Source organism: Medicago truncatula, chromosome 1 (genome assembly GCF_003473485.1).
Source record: "Medicago truncatula cultivar Jemalong A17 chromosome 1, MtrunA17r5.0-ANR, whole genome shotgun sequence".
Classification (NCBI taxonomy): domain Eukaryota; kingdom Viridiplantae; phylum Streptophyta; class Magnoliopsida; order Fabales; family Fabaceae; genus Medicago; species Medicago truncatula.
Window position 1 is genome coordinate 51,886,213 of NC_053042.1, and position 16,979 is coordinate 51,903,191.

The 16,979-nt window shown below is 33.3% G+C and overlaps 3 protein-coding genes and 1 long non-coding RNA gene across 5 annotated transcripts; 2 read left to right on the plus strand and 2 right to left on the minus strand.

Moving 5' to 3' along the window:
• Positions 1-2,371: 2,371 nt before the first annotated feature.
• LOC112416689 (scarecrow-like protein 3) lies at positions 2,372-3,301 on the minus strand (the record flags this gene model as incomplete). The annotated part of the gene is made up of 2 exons (XM_039831425.1): positions 2,372-2,790; positions 2,877-3,301. Coding segments are annotated over 2 exons (657 nt in total), but the record flags the coding sequence as incomplete, so codon positions are not given.
• Positions 3,302-6,196: 2,895 nt separating this feature from the next.
• On the plus strand, positions 6,197-7,314 carry LOC25485350 (uncharacterized protein At2g29880). Its single transcript, XM_013614534.3, has 2 exons — positions 6,197-6,556; positions 6,655-7,314. Exons 1-2 carry the CDS (start codon positions 6,197-6,199, stop codon positions 7,312-7,314), a joined length of 1,020 nt encoding a protein of 339 aa, XP_013469988.2.
• A 305-nt stretch (positions 7,315-7,619) lies between these two features.
• Positions 7,620-9,083, plus strand: LOC112418672 (uncharacterized). Its single transcript, XM_024775139.1, has 3 exons — positions 7,620-8,198; positions 8,295-8,520; positions 8,605-9,083. The coding sequence occupies exons 1-3, from the start codon at positions 7,620-7,622 to the stop codon at positions 9,081-9,083; spliced, it is 1,284 nt and encodes a 427-aa protein (XP_024630907.1).
• Positions 9,084-13,801: 4,718 nt separating this feature from the next.
• Positions 13,802-16,979, minus strand: LOC120577931 (uncharacterized). 2 transcript variants are annotated; one of them, XR_005643892.1, is made up of 6 exons: positions 16,896-16,979; positions 16,507-16,548; positions 16,305-16,343; positions 15,979-16,113; positions 15,508-15,708; positions 13,802-14,147 (listed from the first exon to the last, which is right to left on the minus strand). It is a non-coding gene; the product is annotated as an uncharacterized lncRNA (long non-coding RNA). The 2 variants fall into 2 exon arrangements; XR_005643891.1 differs by having other exon boundaries at positions 14,715-15,708.

Here is a 16,979-nt window from a genome sequence, read left to right on the forward strand (position 1 = left end):
GCTGTTTTTTAAAAAGAGGCTGTAATAAGTTGTTTTGTATAAATAAGTTGTTTTTAAAAAGTGATTGTAATAAGCTTTTTATTTTATTTTATAAATAAGTTGTTTTAAATAAGTTGTTTGTTAAAAATAAATCGTAATAATTTATTTTTCATGAGATAAATTGTTTTGAATAAATTAGAAGTTAAATTACGAAGTATAACAATGTTGATTTTAAGAGGAAAAAGGGTAAAATAGTAAAATTATAACATAAGCCCTCAATTTCATTTTTTTATTGGCTTTTTAACTCCCAAACAAAGGGAAGGTTTTCCCTCCTTTCTCCCTTCCCTCCCTTTCCTTCCCTTCCCCTCCTTAGTCTTTCCTTTCCTTCCCCTCAAAACTCACAAACAAAGCCATTAGTGTATTACATTCTTATGTGAGGAGAGGATAAGCATAGTCTCCATTGAAAGTTATATTGTGAGAATTCCGGGAATGATCAAGGAAATTTCAATTATCTCCTAATTCGTCTTCAAATTTATTCAGAAATTTGAAATCGATTTTTAGCATAATTTTTGATCAAATAAAAAGTTTTGGTTAATATGGAATCAATTTACTGAGTAATATATCGTATTGATCAAAATTTCAAAACGAAACTTCTTAAAATGAAAAGAAACAATCTTATAAAATCGAAACAGAATCTCTAAAAAATAAACCTAATTAAAAGAGAATCACTGTATTTTTAGGATCTAATAGAATATCAATAATTAAGAGTATTTCAGTCTATGATGTTCAAAAGAGAGAACCATAATTTAGAGAAATTACATCTTCAACAATAAATCTAATTAAAAGAGATTCACCAATTCTTTCAAAAAAAAAAGAGAATCACCAAAAAAATTAAAACAAAAATTTTATTTTTAGCATGAGAAAAAAAATCTCTTACATGCTTCCTTTCAAATACACCCCAAGGTCTTCTATATCCTTAAATCTTAAGAAATTGGTCGATTCAATAATATTTCGTAACTTTAACTCTACCAAATCTCAAATACTCATAAGGGATAACGATAATCTATATAAAGTGAAAGCGCTCCTATGTGATTCTCTTGATTAATAGAAGACTAATTTGAAAACGTCTACAAACCTTAAATTTAAACGTGACCAAAATAACTTAAAGGACCTCTGGTGCAATTTAGCCTGTACAAAAATTTTAGTGATAAAAATAATATTCTCTCAAACAATAATGATTCATCTATGTGTCCAATCGTTTTTCATTAACTACTTTATTGTACCGTGTAATAATTTTCTTTTTGTTGTCAAGTAGCTTAATGCCTAAAAATTCACTTTTTTAAGGTGAAGAAGTAGAGTGTCCAGAGTTCAAACTTCATTCCCGGTATATATCAAGGGCATATATTAAAATACCTTAATATATACCCTTAATGCCTAAAAATATAATCAATAACTTGATTATATTTTTTTGGCTTAATTGCACTTTTCACCCCTATCTTTTGCCAATTGTGCGATTTTGCACCCCATCTTTTTCCCCCTTTCTAATTTGGAGGCCCCCCATGAATTTTAGTGATGATGTGTCTGATTTTGACGACGTGTCTTAATTTAATGTTTGCCACTTGTGTAAATGTAATTTTTAAAAAACAAAAAATTGATTTTGGAAATTAAAAGAAACGGAAAAAAAATTTGGTGACCAAAAAAAAAAGGAAAAAAATTGACAGCTCTACCATGTACGGAACCGGTAATCGATATTTTTTGTTTAAAAAAAAATCTATGAATAAAATCCAAATGGAAAAAAATTAAAATAAATAATTAGGTTTTTTTAATTGGTTTTGTTTTAATTTTATTTTTTTAATTGGTTTTTGTTTGAATTTTATTTAATTTTAATTCTAACAAGATCTGCATTTTCTTTTAATTTCCAAAATCAATTTTTTGTTTTTTAAAAATTACATTTACACACGTGGCAAACATTAAATGAAGACACGTCATCAAAATCAGACACATCATCACTAAAACACATGGGGGGCCTCCAAATCAGAAAGGGGGAAAAGATGGGGTGCAAAATCGCACCATTGGCAAAAGATAGGGGTGAAAAGTGCAATTAAGCCTATTTTTTTTTTAGAGAACTTGATTATATTAATTACCTTAGGATCACGGTATGAAGTTCATTTGTAATCAATTTATCCAGACTATCAATTCCAAAATTAATCTTTCATTATTTTTATTCTTTCTTTGTTGGCTTTTAAAAACACACTTGATGTCTTTAATGGAACATCCAGTTCCTGTCACTCCAATGTGAGTTGTTGAATTTGTTGGATTCACAATCACTGTTGTTGATTTATTTTGTCCGACAAAATAGAAAAATAATGCAGGCGGAAAGAAAAAAGAGAGGTGACTGCATATAGTTTGCATTCCAAGATAAATGATTACATTGAGCAAGTAAAATGAGAAAAACAGCTCATATACATTCAAGTGCCATACACAGGTAAGAGTATATGAGTTCATAAAGAACAAATGAGTCGCAGTCAAGTACGAAAATAAAAGTATCTCTAAATTGACAATGATGAAATGAATACTCATTACCATATTGTTCTTGATACAGTTGATTCCAAACAATCAAATAATGCTGCATAAGAACATAGAGCTTCAAGTAGTCTCTCCATCAGAGTCGAACTGTTTTGATTCGAGTCCTGTTCCGTTACAACCATGACTTTTGGTGATAAACTCCATAAAGCATTGAGAAAATTCTCCACATTCATTGAATCAGATGAAGATGCTGTCGACGATGATGATGTTGAACTGGGACTTGGACTATAGCCATTAACCATATCTTTTTCAAACAAATCACCTAATGATGTGTTTTGGTTCATAAGCATGGCTTTTTGCAGGTGATTCATCATCCAAGGCCAAAGGGAATGTAACTGCAGAATAGGATCTCAATTATATGAACCATTTTCTCACCTTCCATAGATTCAACAATAGCTTGATCTGTCAAAATATATGCTACCTTCAAGTAAGGGAAAAGTTCAAAGAAAAACTTCTGAACCATAATTTCTTCAGAAAGCATAATAATTCTTGTGGAATTTAAGCCTCTATGGAGTCCAGGCCAAGTTTTATGTATCCTATCAGTAAGTGCTTCAGTGAAATATGCAGCAATTCTCTGCATAGTGTCTTCATCAGGAATTGCAAGCTGAGAAATCTGTTCAAGTGTTGTGTTTGCATTTTCAAGACTACCATAAGCTACATGGTTTGCACAAGTGATTGACAAACGGATCAAATACAAACCCCTTTCCTCAAATTTAGACCAACAAACTTTTGTAGATCAGGAAGCTTCGTTTTAAAAAAAACAGGTAATCAATTATCAATTTTCTGTCTCGTCAATTATCCCAAAATTAACTCCGAGCTTGAGAACTGCCAAAATCCCGAGAACTATTAAAGAAACGCGATAAAAAAATCAACAGCGTCGACAACAATGAAATCATATTTGGCTATAGTGATAAACCAAACAAAAGAAGAAAACATATTAAATGTCTAATCAATGGATTCCAATTGTACAGTTATAGCTTATAAATGAATAACACTGATAGTCAATCTCTCAAGAAACTCGGTATCAAATTCATTTTCATATTTCTTTTATTGAAATTCAGTCTCATTCTCACATTCAAAAGACAATAACAACAATCATTAATTAATTTAAAAAATTGTTCAACAGAAAAATGTGATGACTGTTAAGAAATAAACCAACGATAAAAATATGTATCAAAGAGTGTACTGTGACATCCCATTCACATAAAAAGGGTAAAAAAAATCAACTAATTTCCTATCATAACCCATGCGGCAACCTAATTGCAACCTTTTTATACATTTACTATTGCTGCTATCAAAATTGCTTTAATACTGTAAATATACTTTTGCTTTGTAAAATTAAGATCTGACTTTCCATTTAAACCAAAACAGTCAGTTAGTAAGGATGTGCCACATCAGTGCACGGGAACATCATTAGCTCATCCATCTAATAGACACTGGTGTTTTATAAGGCAGAGCACATTTCTTTTTGGCTAAGCATTTTATCTATTTATTGCATTGTTTAAAAAATCTCAGAATAATACGATTTTAAACCGTTTAAGTTTACTTACAATGTTTTAGAGTTAAAAATATTTTAGATAATATATCGATGTTAAATATTAGACCATCTGATTTGTTGACAGCATAGCTGTCACTGAAAACTACCACGCAATAAATGCTACTCAGAGAGCACATGTATGATTGTCAAGCAATTGTGCATTTGTGAAGTCAAAAACAATAAGAAAATTTTGTAAGCCTAATCTGAACAAAAACATGTCAGGAGGACATTTCAAAGCAACTAATACTGATACTTTGACTCTTACCATAATTGGAGCTTCGTATAAAAAGGTTTAGGAGGCGACCCTTTCGATAATCCGAGGGCAGCCTCAACACCCTCTAGCATGCCTTCCCTTACCCTTGTTGCTGTAACAGTAGGAATATTTTTCTGATAAACAAAAGATGGCTCACATTTCAGTTATTAAAAGTGCTAATCATCGCATGCAGTACACTCAGGAAATTAATTTTTATATTGTAATATCATTCTGTTTTGAAAATTTTACTACCTACCTGTGGAACCTTGTTCTGTTTTTCATAAGCAGCGGTGCTTAGAAAGGTCCAACAGTGAGGACCGTTGCTCTGGGAAGCCAACAGTTTCTTGGTATTATTGGCCATCCATGACACTGAATCAATTCCTTTCAAAAAACAAAGATAATGACCTGAAATTAGTAACTCCCCAATTACAAAAACATGTAGCAGTTTCTAATCTATGAGAATTAACAACAAAAAAAAGGTTCAATTCGGATATCAGTTGCTACTGCTTAAAAAATGCTTTAAAAAAAAATCAAGCATCATAAATTTTCAATCACTGCATCATAAATTTTTGGTACCATTTATATTATAAATTTTCTGTATCACTGTGAGTACTTTTTGTATCATGAACTTGATGAGATATTTTATATTTTGCTTGAGTTTGTTTTTGTTAGAATAATCCCTATTAACTAGGGAAGTAGCAGTAGGTTGTTATTTGACTCATTCTTAGTTTTGATTGCCACTATTAAGTTAAGCATGTACGTGGCTTAGTTGTTGCTATTTCTTAGGACTGTACTGGCTATTTAATAGCTACTATTATTTCCATTCAATAAAACAAGTCATTCCCAACATTCTGGCATCAGAGCTCCCACTGGGCCTGAGAGAAAGAGAAAAAAAAAAGTTGCAGACTTAGGGGGTGTATTGAATTGGGATTTCAAGGGATTTTAAAAGACTTTTTTAGAATGAAAAAGTCTAGTGGTATTCAATCAAGACTTTTATAAAATCTAAACAAATCTTGTGGTATTCAATCAAGACAATCATGACTTTTTTTTTAAGGCAACAAAATCCGTTGGTATTCAATTGAGATTTCTCATGACTTATGAATTGTCCATCGGTATTCAAAAGTCTATAGATTTTGATGGATTCTTGGATGGAATGGATTTTGTGAGACTTTTTAGTTAAAAATATCTCTTCCAACAATCTCACAGAAACCTTTGAGATTTTGCCATTGTCTTGCAAACCTTTCTGCCGTCATCTTCCATGCCAGATTTTTCTTTTCTCTATCAAATTCTTCAACTTCCATTAATTTTTGTATGTATACTCTTTTTGTATGTATACCGATGCAATTTTTTTTGTTCCATTAATTTTTTTTGTTCAATACTATGCTATGCTATTGTTTGTTCCCTGTCCCCATCGTCACTCAGATTATTTTTTCATTGGCAAATTTGTCAATGCCGATTGCTTTTTTCCTTCCCACGTTCAACGGTGTCGATGGAACGCGATTAACCAATCGTCCTTACTTTTTGTTTTTTTTTTTTTTTTTTTTTATCAAATCAATGTTTTTTACTCAAAAGCATAATTATTTTTATAGATTTTGTCTTCTTTTTGTTGATTAATTTTTTTTGTCTGATTCTTGTCAATGCAATTTTTTTTTTTTTGATACTTGATTTTTGTTTATTATTATTATTATGAGTGTTAAGTTTATTATTGGTATTTTTTTTTCTTGTTATTCCTATTGAATATATATATATTGGTATATAATTACTATACTTTTGGCAATTAGGAAAAAAAACTGTTCTTGTGAAATAACTAGTTTGTTATATATGTATATATTAGTGATTAAATGGGGGATTCACAACAAGAAAATAATAGAGGGAAGGGTAAGGATAAAGATGGCTATGTAGCTTGGACCATGGAGGAAACTAGTGAGTTGTTGTACCTTTTGGTGGATGCTATAAATAGAGGGTTACGTGATGCCAATGGGTCCTTTAGTAAACAAAATGTAGAGCGAGCTATCCTTCCTCAGCTCAATGCCAAAACTGAATCACATAAAACTTATAATCATTACTTGAGCCGAATGAAGTGGTTTAGAAATCAATACAACAAGATGTCAACGTTTATGCGTAACAACTCTGGTTTTGGATGGGATTCCGTTGCGAAGACTTACACGGCTACTGAAGAAGTATGGAATAATTACTTAAAGGTGAGCTAAGTTCAAAATCGTTTAAAAGTATGATTGATTTTTATTTTTTTTTTGTAATATTTATAGTATATTAATAGTGAATTTTTTTTGTTTTTTAGTCCCATCCATCTCACAAAAATCTTCAAGGAAAAAGTATGATTGATTATGATTATTTGAAGATTGTTGTTGGAGGTGGAGTGTCTAGCGGGAATAATTCTATAGCATTAGACCCTGAGGATACTGATGCAACGACTTTTGAGCAAGAAAGTGAAAGTTTTGGAATGGAAGATTTTTCATATGATCCCAATAGTGATACATTCATAGCACCAGATAACTATGAACCAGCGTACCAACCTCCATCACCTAACCAACCTACTCCATCACCTAACCAACCTACTCCATCACCCCATTTTTCTTTAAATTCAGAGGCTCCTATTGAAAAACGAAATCGCCATAAGAGAAATAGATCCGAGTACGAAAGGAGTTCTGGCGTTGTTGGGATCAACAATCAAGGACCTGCTATGGAAAACCTTTCTTCTAGCATTGGGACTATCGTTGTGCACTTTGAAAAGATGTCTAACATGATGGAGAAAAGAGAAAAGGATAGAGAGCTGAAGAATAATATTTGGGATATTATAAAAGATATTCCAAATTTAGATGACAAAACTCGTTTCAAAATTGCTGAATTGATGAAGTCTAAAGCAAATAAGGACCTCTTCTTGAAGATGTCACCGGAAGACCGCTTGTCTTGGATAAAATTCAAGTTAGGGGACGATTAATATTTGGTCATCTGTGTGTTATTTGAACATCTTGATTTTGTTGAACTATAGTTTATGGTTTCAATTTTGGTTGTACTTTTGTTAAAGTATTTGGTTTGCTTTTTTTTTTTTGTTTAACTATAATGGTTGTATTTGGATTGAAGAATTTAGTTCTCTATGTTTTGTGAGACTAATGTGGTTAAAATTTAATTATATTTTCATTATAGTATTTTAAATATGACTTTGCATTGACTCTTACACTACCTTAAATATTGTCTTATAATCATGGCAATGACATAGAGGACGAAGAAATTGATTATGAAGGAATGAGTGAAGATATAGATACTGAAGCTATAGATGATGATGATGATGACGAAGATGATGATGATACAGATGATGAAGAAACAGATGAAGAATTGTATGAAGCCATATACATGTATATGATGGCAATTCATGCTTTAATGCACGTGGTAAATCAGTTTTTGAATATGATGCGTGGTGAACATGTTGAACGTCCATTAACTCGACGACGAATTACAAGTAAGGGATATGACTATATACATAAGTCATTGAATGGGGATTCTGAAATCTTTCGACAAGTATATAGAATGTATCCTGATGTATTCCGAAAGTTATGCATGATTATAAGAGAAAAAACACCTTTGGTGGATACAAGATTTATTTGTATTGAAGAAATGCTTGCGTCGTTCTTACAGATTGTCGGTCAGAATACTCGATATTGTATAATTAGAAATACATTTGGCCGATCACAATTTGCTGCAAGTGAAAATTTTCACAAGATTTTGAAGGCTTTGAACTCAATAGCACCTGATTTGATGGCTAAACCAACCTCAAGCGTGCCTGCAAAAATAAGGGAAAGCACAAGATTTTATCCTTACTTCAAGGTATGTGATCATTATCTAATTATAAGAGAATTGTAAATATAATCATCTTTATTATAATAATATTTTTTTTATGGTTATATATGAATACACTTTTAGGATTGCATTGGAGCTATTGATGGTACGCATATTCCTGCATTGGTAAGAGGACGAGATGTAAGCAGTTATCGTGATCGTCATGGAAGGATATCACAAAATGTATTAGCTGCTTGTAATTTTGATTTGGAGTTCATGTACGTTCTCAGCGGGTGGGAGGGTTCAGCCCATGATTCCAAGTTGCTAAATGATGCTTTGAAAAGGAAGAATGGACTAAAAGTGCCCCACGGTAAGTAATTAATTTTTAAAATATACTGATGTTGTTTTTCTTTCACTTTCATACTTATTTTATATGTATTTTAAATTTAATTAGGTAAATATTTTCTGGTGGATTGCGGATTTGCTAATCGACGCAAATTTTTAGCTCCACATCGAGGTGTGCGATATCATCTACAAGATTTTGCAGGTCACGGTAATGACCCTGAAAATGAAAAAGAGTTATTCAATCTTCGGCATGCGTCTTTAAGGAATGTGGTTGAGAGAATATTTGGTATTTTTAAATCGCGTTTCACAATTTTTAAGTCAGCACCTCCATTTTTGTTTAAGACACAAGCAGAACTTGTGTTGGCATGTGCAGCACTTCATAACTTTCTTCGCAAAGAATGTCGTTCCGATGAATTTCCAATTGAACCTTCTAACGAGTCTTCATCTTCATCTTCAATGTTACCTATTCATGAAGACAATAATGATGAACTCAATGTTCAAACACAAGAGCAAGAACGAGAAGATGCTAATATATGGAGGACTAATTTAGGTTTAGATATGTGGAGAGATGTACAAGGAATACCGTGATACTACTCTAAACGGTGATTCAGTGAATCACATTTCCCTTTTCATATTGGGAGATGCTAATATCTAAAGATAACCTTGTTTTATCTTTTTGTTATGCAGTTATTTGTTTTTCTCTTTTTGATGTACCGGTACAAGCTCGATTTTGAATCTAGAGATCACTTTGTTTTGGAAAAAAAAATTATTTGTTTACTATTTCTATCATTCACGGTTGTAAGTTTGTTCTTTTTCCGCTAAAGTTCATTGAATCCTTTGAAATATTAAAATCTCATAAAATCCTTTGAAATCCTTAAAATTCAGTGTGATAAATCCCATAAAATCCTTTGAAATCCTTAAAAGTCAGTGTGATAAATCCCTTAAAGTCTTTTAAAATCTCACAGAATCAATACAATCCCACAAAGTCTTTTAAAATCTTAAAGACTTTTTTTGTTAAAAAAGTCTTTTAAAATCCTAATCCAATACACCCCCCTTAGTGACTTGCAAATAGAGAGAAAATCATGACGAGTGAAGGAAGTTTTGTGCAGCCTGCAATTCCCCGCTTCGATGGTCATTACGATCATTGGAGCATGTTGATGGAGAATTTTCTAAGATCCAAAGAATATTGGAGCTTAGTAGAGACTGGTTATGCAGAACCAGAACAAGCTGTGACAGATGCAGAAAGAAGAAGGCTAGATGAGTTGAAGTTGAAGGACTTGAAATGCAAGAACTATTTGTTCCAGGCCATAGATCGTACCATCCTGGAGACAATTCTTCAGAAGAACACTTCAAAGCAAATTTGGGACTCTATGAAGAAAAAGTATGAAGGAAATGCAAGAGTAAAGCGGTTACACCTTCAAGCTCTTCGCAAAGAGTTTGAGACATTGGAGATGAAATCTGGTGAGAATGTTTCTGATTATTTCTCCAGAGTCATGTCAGTAGCCAATAGAATGAAGGTGTATGGTGAACAATTGGTAGATACTACAATTGTGGAGAAAATACTTCGATCCTTAACAGAGAAATACAATTACATTGTTTGCTCTATTGAGGAGTCGAAGGATATTGATGTTATGTCCGTCGATGAGCTGCAAAGTTCATTAATTGTTCACGAGCAGAAGTTTCATAAGCATGATACGGAAGAACAAGCCTTGAAGATAACACATGAGAATAGATCAGGAGGAGGAGGAAGAGGTCGTGGCCGAGGATCATTCAGAGGAAGAGGCAGAGGACGTCAAGCCTTCGACAGGTCCATCGTTGAGTGCTACAAATGTCACAAGCTTGGACACTTTCAATATGAGTGTCCTAGTTTAGGCAAAGAAGCTAATTATGCTGAGCTTGATAATAATGAAGAAATGTTGCTGATGTCATATGTGGATCATAATGAAGCAAAAAGAGAGGATGTGTGGTTTCTGGATTCAGGATGCAGCAATCATATGTGCGGAGACAAAACGTTGTTTAGTGATCTAAACGAAAGCTTTACACAAATGGTGAAATTGGGAAATAATTCAAGCATGTCAGTAAGAGGAAAAGGAAATGTAAGGCTGTTAGTAAGCGGTGTTGTTCATGTAGTCACAGAGGTGTTTTATGTGCCGGAGTTAAGGAATAACTTATTGAGCATTGGTCAGCTACAACAAAAAGGATTATCAATTGTTATTCAAAATGATAAGTGTCGAATTTACCATCCGGTGAAAGGATTAATTATCCAAACAGAAATGACATCTAATAGGATGTTTTTTCTGTTAGCTATGTGTCAACCAAGAAGGGAAGCTTGTTTCCATACAACCTCTCAAGACTTGTCTCACCTCTGGCACCGTAGATTTGGTCATTTGAGCTATAAAGGCCTAAGAACACTCCAATTCAAGAAAATGGTTCATGGTCTGCCTCAATTCTCTGCTTCCTCGACAATATGCACATCATGTATGGTAGGAAAGCAACACCGTAATCCGTTTCCAAAGAAAAGTCATTGGAGAGCATCACAAAAGCTTCAACTAATTCATGCTGACTTGTGCGGTCCGATCACTCCCATATCAAATGGCAGCAAAAGGTACTTAATCAGTTTTATTGATGACTTTACTCGAAAAGTTTGGATTTATTTTTTGGTAGAGAAATCTGATGCATTCAATACTTTTAAACATTTTAAAAGTCTTGTTGAGAAAGAAACTGAGAGTTGCATCAAGTGTCTACGTACTGATCGAGGAGGGGAGTTCACCTCAAATGAATTTAACTTGTTTTGTAAAGAAAACGGGATCAGGAGGCAGTTGACGGCTGCATACACTCCACAACAAAATGGTGTTGCGGAAAGAAAAAATAGAACTGTTATGAATATGGTGAGGAGCTTGCTAGCAGAGAAAAATATTCCTAAGAATTTTTGGCCAGAAGCTGTGAATTGGGCTGTTCATGTTTTAAATCGCAGTCCTACCTTAGCTGTAAAACACATGACTCCAGAAGAGGCTTGGAGTGGAATTAAGCCTTCTGTTGAACATTTCCGTGTTTTTGGATGTGTCTCACATGTACATGTACCTGACACCAAGAGAAAGAAATTAGAAGACAAAAGTTTTACTTGTGTGCTGTTGGGAATTAGCGAAGAATCCAAAGCCTATAAGCTTTATGATCCGATATCAAAAAGGATAGTGGTTAGCCGAGATGTTAAGTTTGAAGAAGATAAATCATGGGACTGGAACAATAGTGACAAGGAGTTAATTGCAGCTGACTTAGAGTGGGGTGAAGATGAAGGAGAAGTTGTTAGAAACAATGAAAATCATGAAGACGTTGAAGGTGATAGTGATGTTGAAGAAGTGGAGATAAATTCCTCAAGTGATTTGAATGATGTAAGCTCACCTAGTTCGAGTGAAGGGAGACATAGAAGAAGACCAGGTTGGATGGATGATTATGAGAGTGGAGAAGGTCTTTCTCAAGAAGATGAGGCTAATATGGTGTTGTTTGCAACTGCTGATCCTGTGCATTTTGAAGAGGCGGTGAAAAGTCAGAAGTGGAGAGTAGCTATGGATGATGAGATTAAAGCAATTGAAAAGAATGAAACTTGGGTTTTGACTGATCTTCCAGCACATGCCAAAAAGATTGGTGTCAAGTGGGTTTACAAAACAAAACTCAACGAAAATGGAGAGCTAGACAAGTACAAAGCACGTCTGGTAGCTAAAGGCTATGCACAACAGTATGGAGTCGACTACACTGAAGTATTTGCACCTGTGGCAAGAATGGATACAGTTCGAATGATTGTTGCTCTTGCTGCTCAAAGAGGCTGGGTAGTATACCAACTAGATGTAAAGTCAGCGTTTCTGCACGGTGAACTGAATGAGGACGTGTTTGTGGAGCAGCCGAAGGGATATGAGAAGAAAGGTAGTCCAAACAAGGTCTATAAGTTGAAAAAGGCTTTATATGGGCTTAAACAAGCTCCACGATCCTGGTTCAGCCGAATAGAATCTTATTTTGTGAAGGAAGGATTTGAAAAATGTCATAGTGAGCACACTTTGTTTGTGAAAGTCAGTAAAGAAGGTAAAATTCTGATTGTTAGTATTTATGTTGACGATCTTATTTTTACTGGGAATGATGAGTCTATGTTTGAAGATTTTAAAAATTCAATGATGCATGAATTTGATATGTCCGATCTTGGAAGGATGAGATACTTTCTTGGTATTGAAGTATTGCAAAGAGATGATGGAATTTATATTTGTCAAAGGAAGTATGCCATGAAAGTGTTGAGAAGATTTGGAATGGAAGAGAGCAATTCTGTGCATAATCCTATTGTCCCAGGATTTCGAGTTTGCAAAGATACTGATGGAGTTAAGGTGGATGCAACTTTCTTCAAACAAATGGTAGGTAGCTTGATGTACTTGACAGCTACTCGACCTGACTTAATGTTTGTGGTTAGTCTCGTTAGTCGATACATGGAGCAGCCAACCGAGTTGCATTTACAAGTAGTAAAAAGAGTGTTGAGGTATTTGAAGGGTACATCAGATTTTGGAATTTTCTACAAGAAGGGAGGGAGTGATGATTTGGTGGCTTATGCTGATAGTGATTATGCTGGTGATTTAGAGGACAGAAAAAGTACATCAGGATATGTTTTTTTGATGAGCTCAGGTGTTGTTTCATGGTCATCTAAGAAGCAACCTATTGTTACCCTTTCAACAACTGAAGCAGAGTTTGTGGCTGCTGCATACTGTGCCAGTCAAGTTGTTTGGATGAGGAGGATCATGGAAAAACTTGGTCACTCCCAAAGTGGCAGTACTGTCATGTTTTGTGACAATAGTTCGACAATCAAACTGTCTAAGAATCCTGTGTTACACGGTCGCTGCAAGCACATAGATGTTCGTTTCCATTTCTTGCGTGATCTTACAAAAGATGGAATTGTGGAGTTAGTTTTCTGTGGAACTAGAGAGCAAATAGCAGATGTGATGACCAAACCTCTCAAGTTGGATATTTTTCTTAAGCTGCGAAGTTTGATGGGAGTCTGTCAAATTCCAGAAGTAAACTGACAGCTCAGTTTAGGGGAGGGAATGATGAGATATTTTATATTTTGCTTGAGTTTGTTTTTGTTAGAATAATCCCTATTAACTAGGGAAGTAGCAGTAGGTTGTTATTTGACTCATTCTTAGTTTTGATTGCCACTATTAAGTTAAGCATGTACGTGGCTTAGTTGTTGCTATTTCTTAGGACTGTACTGGCTATTTAATAGCTACTATTATTTCCATTCAATAAAACAAGTCATTCCCAACAGAACTTTCATATAATCAAAGGCCTTTCCATATCATGAATATTAATCCTTTCCATATCATGAATTTCGGACAAATAACATGAAAAACAAAGCAAATTTCTGAAACATGTGCTGAAATTCTTCAGACCATGAACCCAACATATTACACCAAATTACCTCCATAAAATTCACAAAATCTAAAAGACAATCACCTATCAATAGATACAAACAAACTAAGTAAGGCCATAACAACCAAAATCTGAATTGTAACATCAAAGAATTCACTCACAGTATCAAAGAAGCTTTCATCTTATATCATTTGTATCAAAGAAGCTTTCATCTATATCATTTTTATCCATATCACGTAACAAAGAACTTTCCTATAACATGGAATAAAACAACGAATTAGGCAAAAACCATTTAAACATCACACCAAATCACCATAATCAACATGCATGCATGAGAAAGGGTCACATTATAACCTTATTCCAACACACAAAATCACAAAACAACAAAACAAACCAACAAACTCATAATCACAAAACAACAAATCCATAAACCCAAACCGATTGGATTAAATCTAATGCAATTTTTATTAGACTGTGAGAAGAGTGTCATGGATCAAATTAGGTCTTCACTCAAAATTCTTCAATATCAAGCAAAAAAATTCATTGGTGTTTTCTTATGGCACTCTTATCTCTTTCAAATACACTATTGAATTTCAGATTTTATTTTATGAAAAGCACAAGATACTCCCTCTCCGCACATTTTTTTTGGATTTTACAATCCAAAAGTAAAACGCGCGAGAAGCTTGGAGGTGACGAAAAATTCGCAAATTCATTATCATAAAATTTGTTTAGAAGTGTCTCTAAAATTTCACAAATTCATTATCATAAAAATCTCTCTAAAATGAAATAAAATGAAAAAAAGGATCATGTGTCTCTAACCTGTTGCATGACAAAGGGAGCTACAAAACCATTGGTATTCATGTTACTGTGAAGAAGTGTTTCATAAGGCACAAAATTCATCTCTTGTAAACATTCATAGCTATCATCATCATCATCATAAACCCTGTTAATCCCAGAAGTTCCTTCACCATCTTTTCCTCTACTATTACTCCCCATCATAAACACAAACCAAGAATTTTTATAGTAATAATCACTTTTATCCTTAGAATCAAATTATCCATCAAAGAAACAAAGTAAGCTAGAAGAAAATATCCATATTCAAGAAGTGAAACTGAAAAAAGACACCACCAATCCAAAGATGTTAACCCTATGATCCAAAAAATGTAGGAAAAAAAAAAATACCAAAATCAAATCCAGAGAACTGAAAAAATAATCCCTTTTAGGTTAAAAAAGCTACAACAAAAACCATACAATGATCATACCTTCTACATTCTATCTATCAGAACCAATTATTCACGAAATTTATCCTTTTAAAAGGTGATTACATGAAAATCCAAACACAATCGAAAAAATAACCAAAACATAAGCAAAATCCAGAAAATCAAAACAACTTCTTTTAGAAACATCCAACAAAGACAAAAACAACATGGATTATTTCGAAATCAAAACTTCCAAAACTGGATTATCTCCCTCATTAGAAACCAAAAATAAAATTCTCCGTAAACAGAGGAAAGAATTATTCTCACAGTTAAATCCATTTAATCATATTTGACATCTTTGTCAAGAAAAGTATAAATCTCACATTCTTTGAACAGTTTCGGAAACAATTTACCTTAATCACACATTCCAATACGAAAAAAATTTGTAGCCCTGTGTATGGCAGATTTCTAAGTTGAAAATTGATAATGAGCTGGGAAGCGTGGTTTACAGGAAGCATTTCACAGACAGTGTCAAGGTGTCCTAAACCACAACTTTGGAACACTGATAAGATTCTTCAGTTGCAAACTATACAACACTCGTTGGCATACAAATCCTGCAAAACATGTGTGGGTGAATTCTAGAAGGCCATCAATTTTTAAGTCATCAAATAATCAATTCATGCCTCACCAATTTTAGTCAATTTCACAAACACTTTGTGTGCAGTTTACACCAAGTGAGATTTAATCTCAAAAGATTCAATTTTTTCACAAGTTACATGTATAGAAACATCACAAACAAAAACAGAATCACACCAAAAACAAAATCACAAACAATTTCCTAATTGCAAATCAGATTCAAAACAACATGAACACAAAATATATACCTCTTTATTCTTATTCTCGGTCATGAGCTTAAGCCTCAAAATCTTCTCCTCTTGCTCCTTATTCCGTGTGAAGATATCTTGAGAATGAATGATTCAAACTCATAGCTCCTGCAATTGGAATTTGCAGCTATGTGCCTATCAAATGCAGTTATCACCAACAATTTCGGCTTTAGTAAATGCATCCACGTGTTTATAAAATGAAGTTATCACATACGCAACATACGCATCAAATAGTGAAAGAAATTAATATCAGGTTCAGTAATATAAAAAACTAATCAATAAAACTACAAATTCAACACAAAATAGTGAAAAGTAAATATGTATACCTCTACATGGTTGTGTTCTGCCTCAACAACTTTGTGAACCTACAACATAATAGAGAAAAATACAATTTAAAATCTCAAAGTACAAATATCAAATATCATATAGCACAAAAATAAGAGTACAAAGTTTCTTTCTAGATTTGCCATCAATTTTTCATATTGAGACATTTCCTCAAACATAATTTAAGGAAGCAAGTCCACATACCTTTGAGAAAATAATTTGAATTCAACTTGCAATTTTCACCGTCTGAATCAAAACAAACAACAAAACAACAACTTCATCAACCCAAAAAAAAAAAAAAAATCAAATTCACACAGCTCATCAAAACCGATACAAATTGCCACTAAAAAACAGAAAATGAAACCTTTTTTCACTCTAAGAACAACAACAGAAATTTAAACAAACACAGTTTTTACATTCAATCAAAATTTTCAAATTACAATTGATGAACACAAAACCTAAACAATAAACAACAAAACAAATCAGTTTAAATTGAAGCTGAAAATCAGGGTTTCAAAACCAAAAAAAAACCTGAAAATTGGTTTCAAAACCAAATCCTAGGTTTAAATTGAAAAGTTTAAGAAGAAACTCACCTGATTGAAAGATTGAATGAAGGATTTGAGAAGAATTGAAGCTGCATGCAAGAGGAATGAAGGAGTTGAAATGCGCATGAAGTT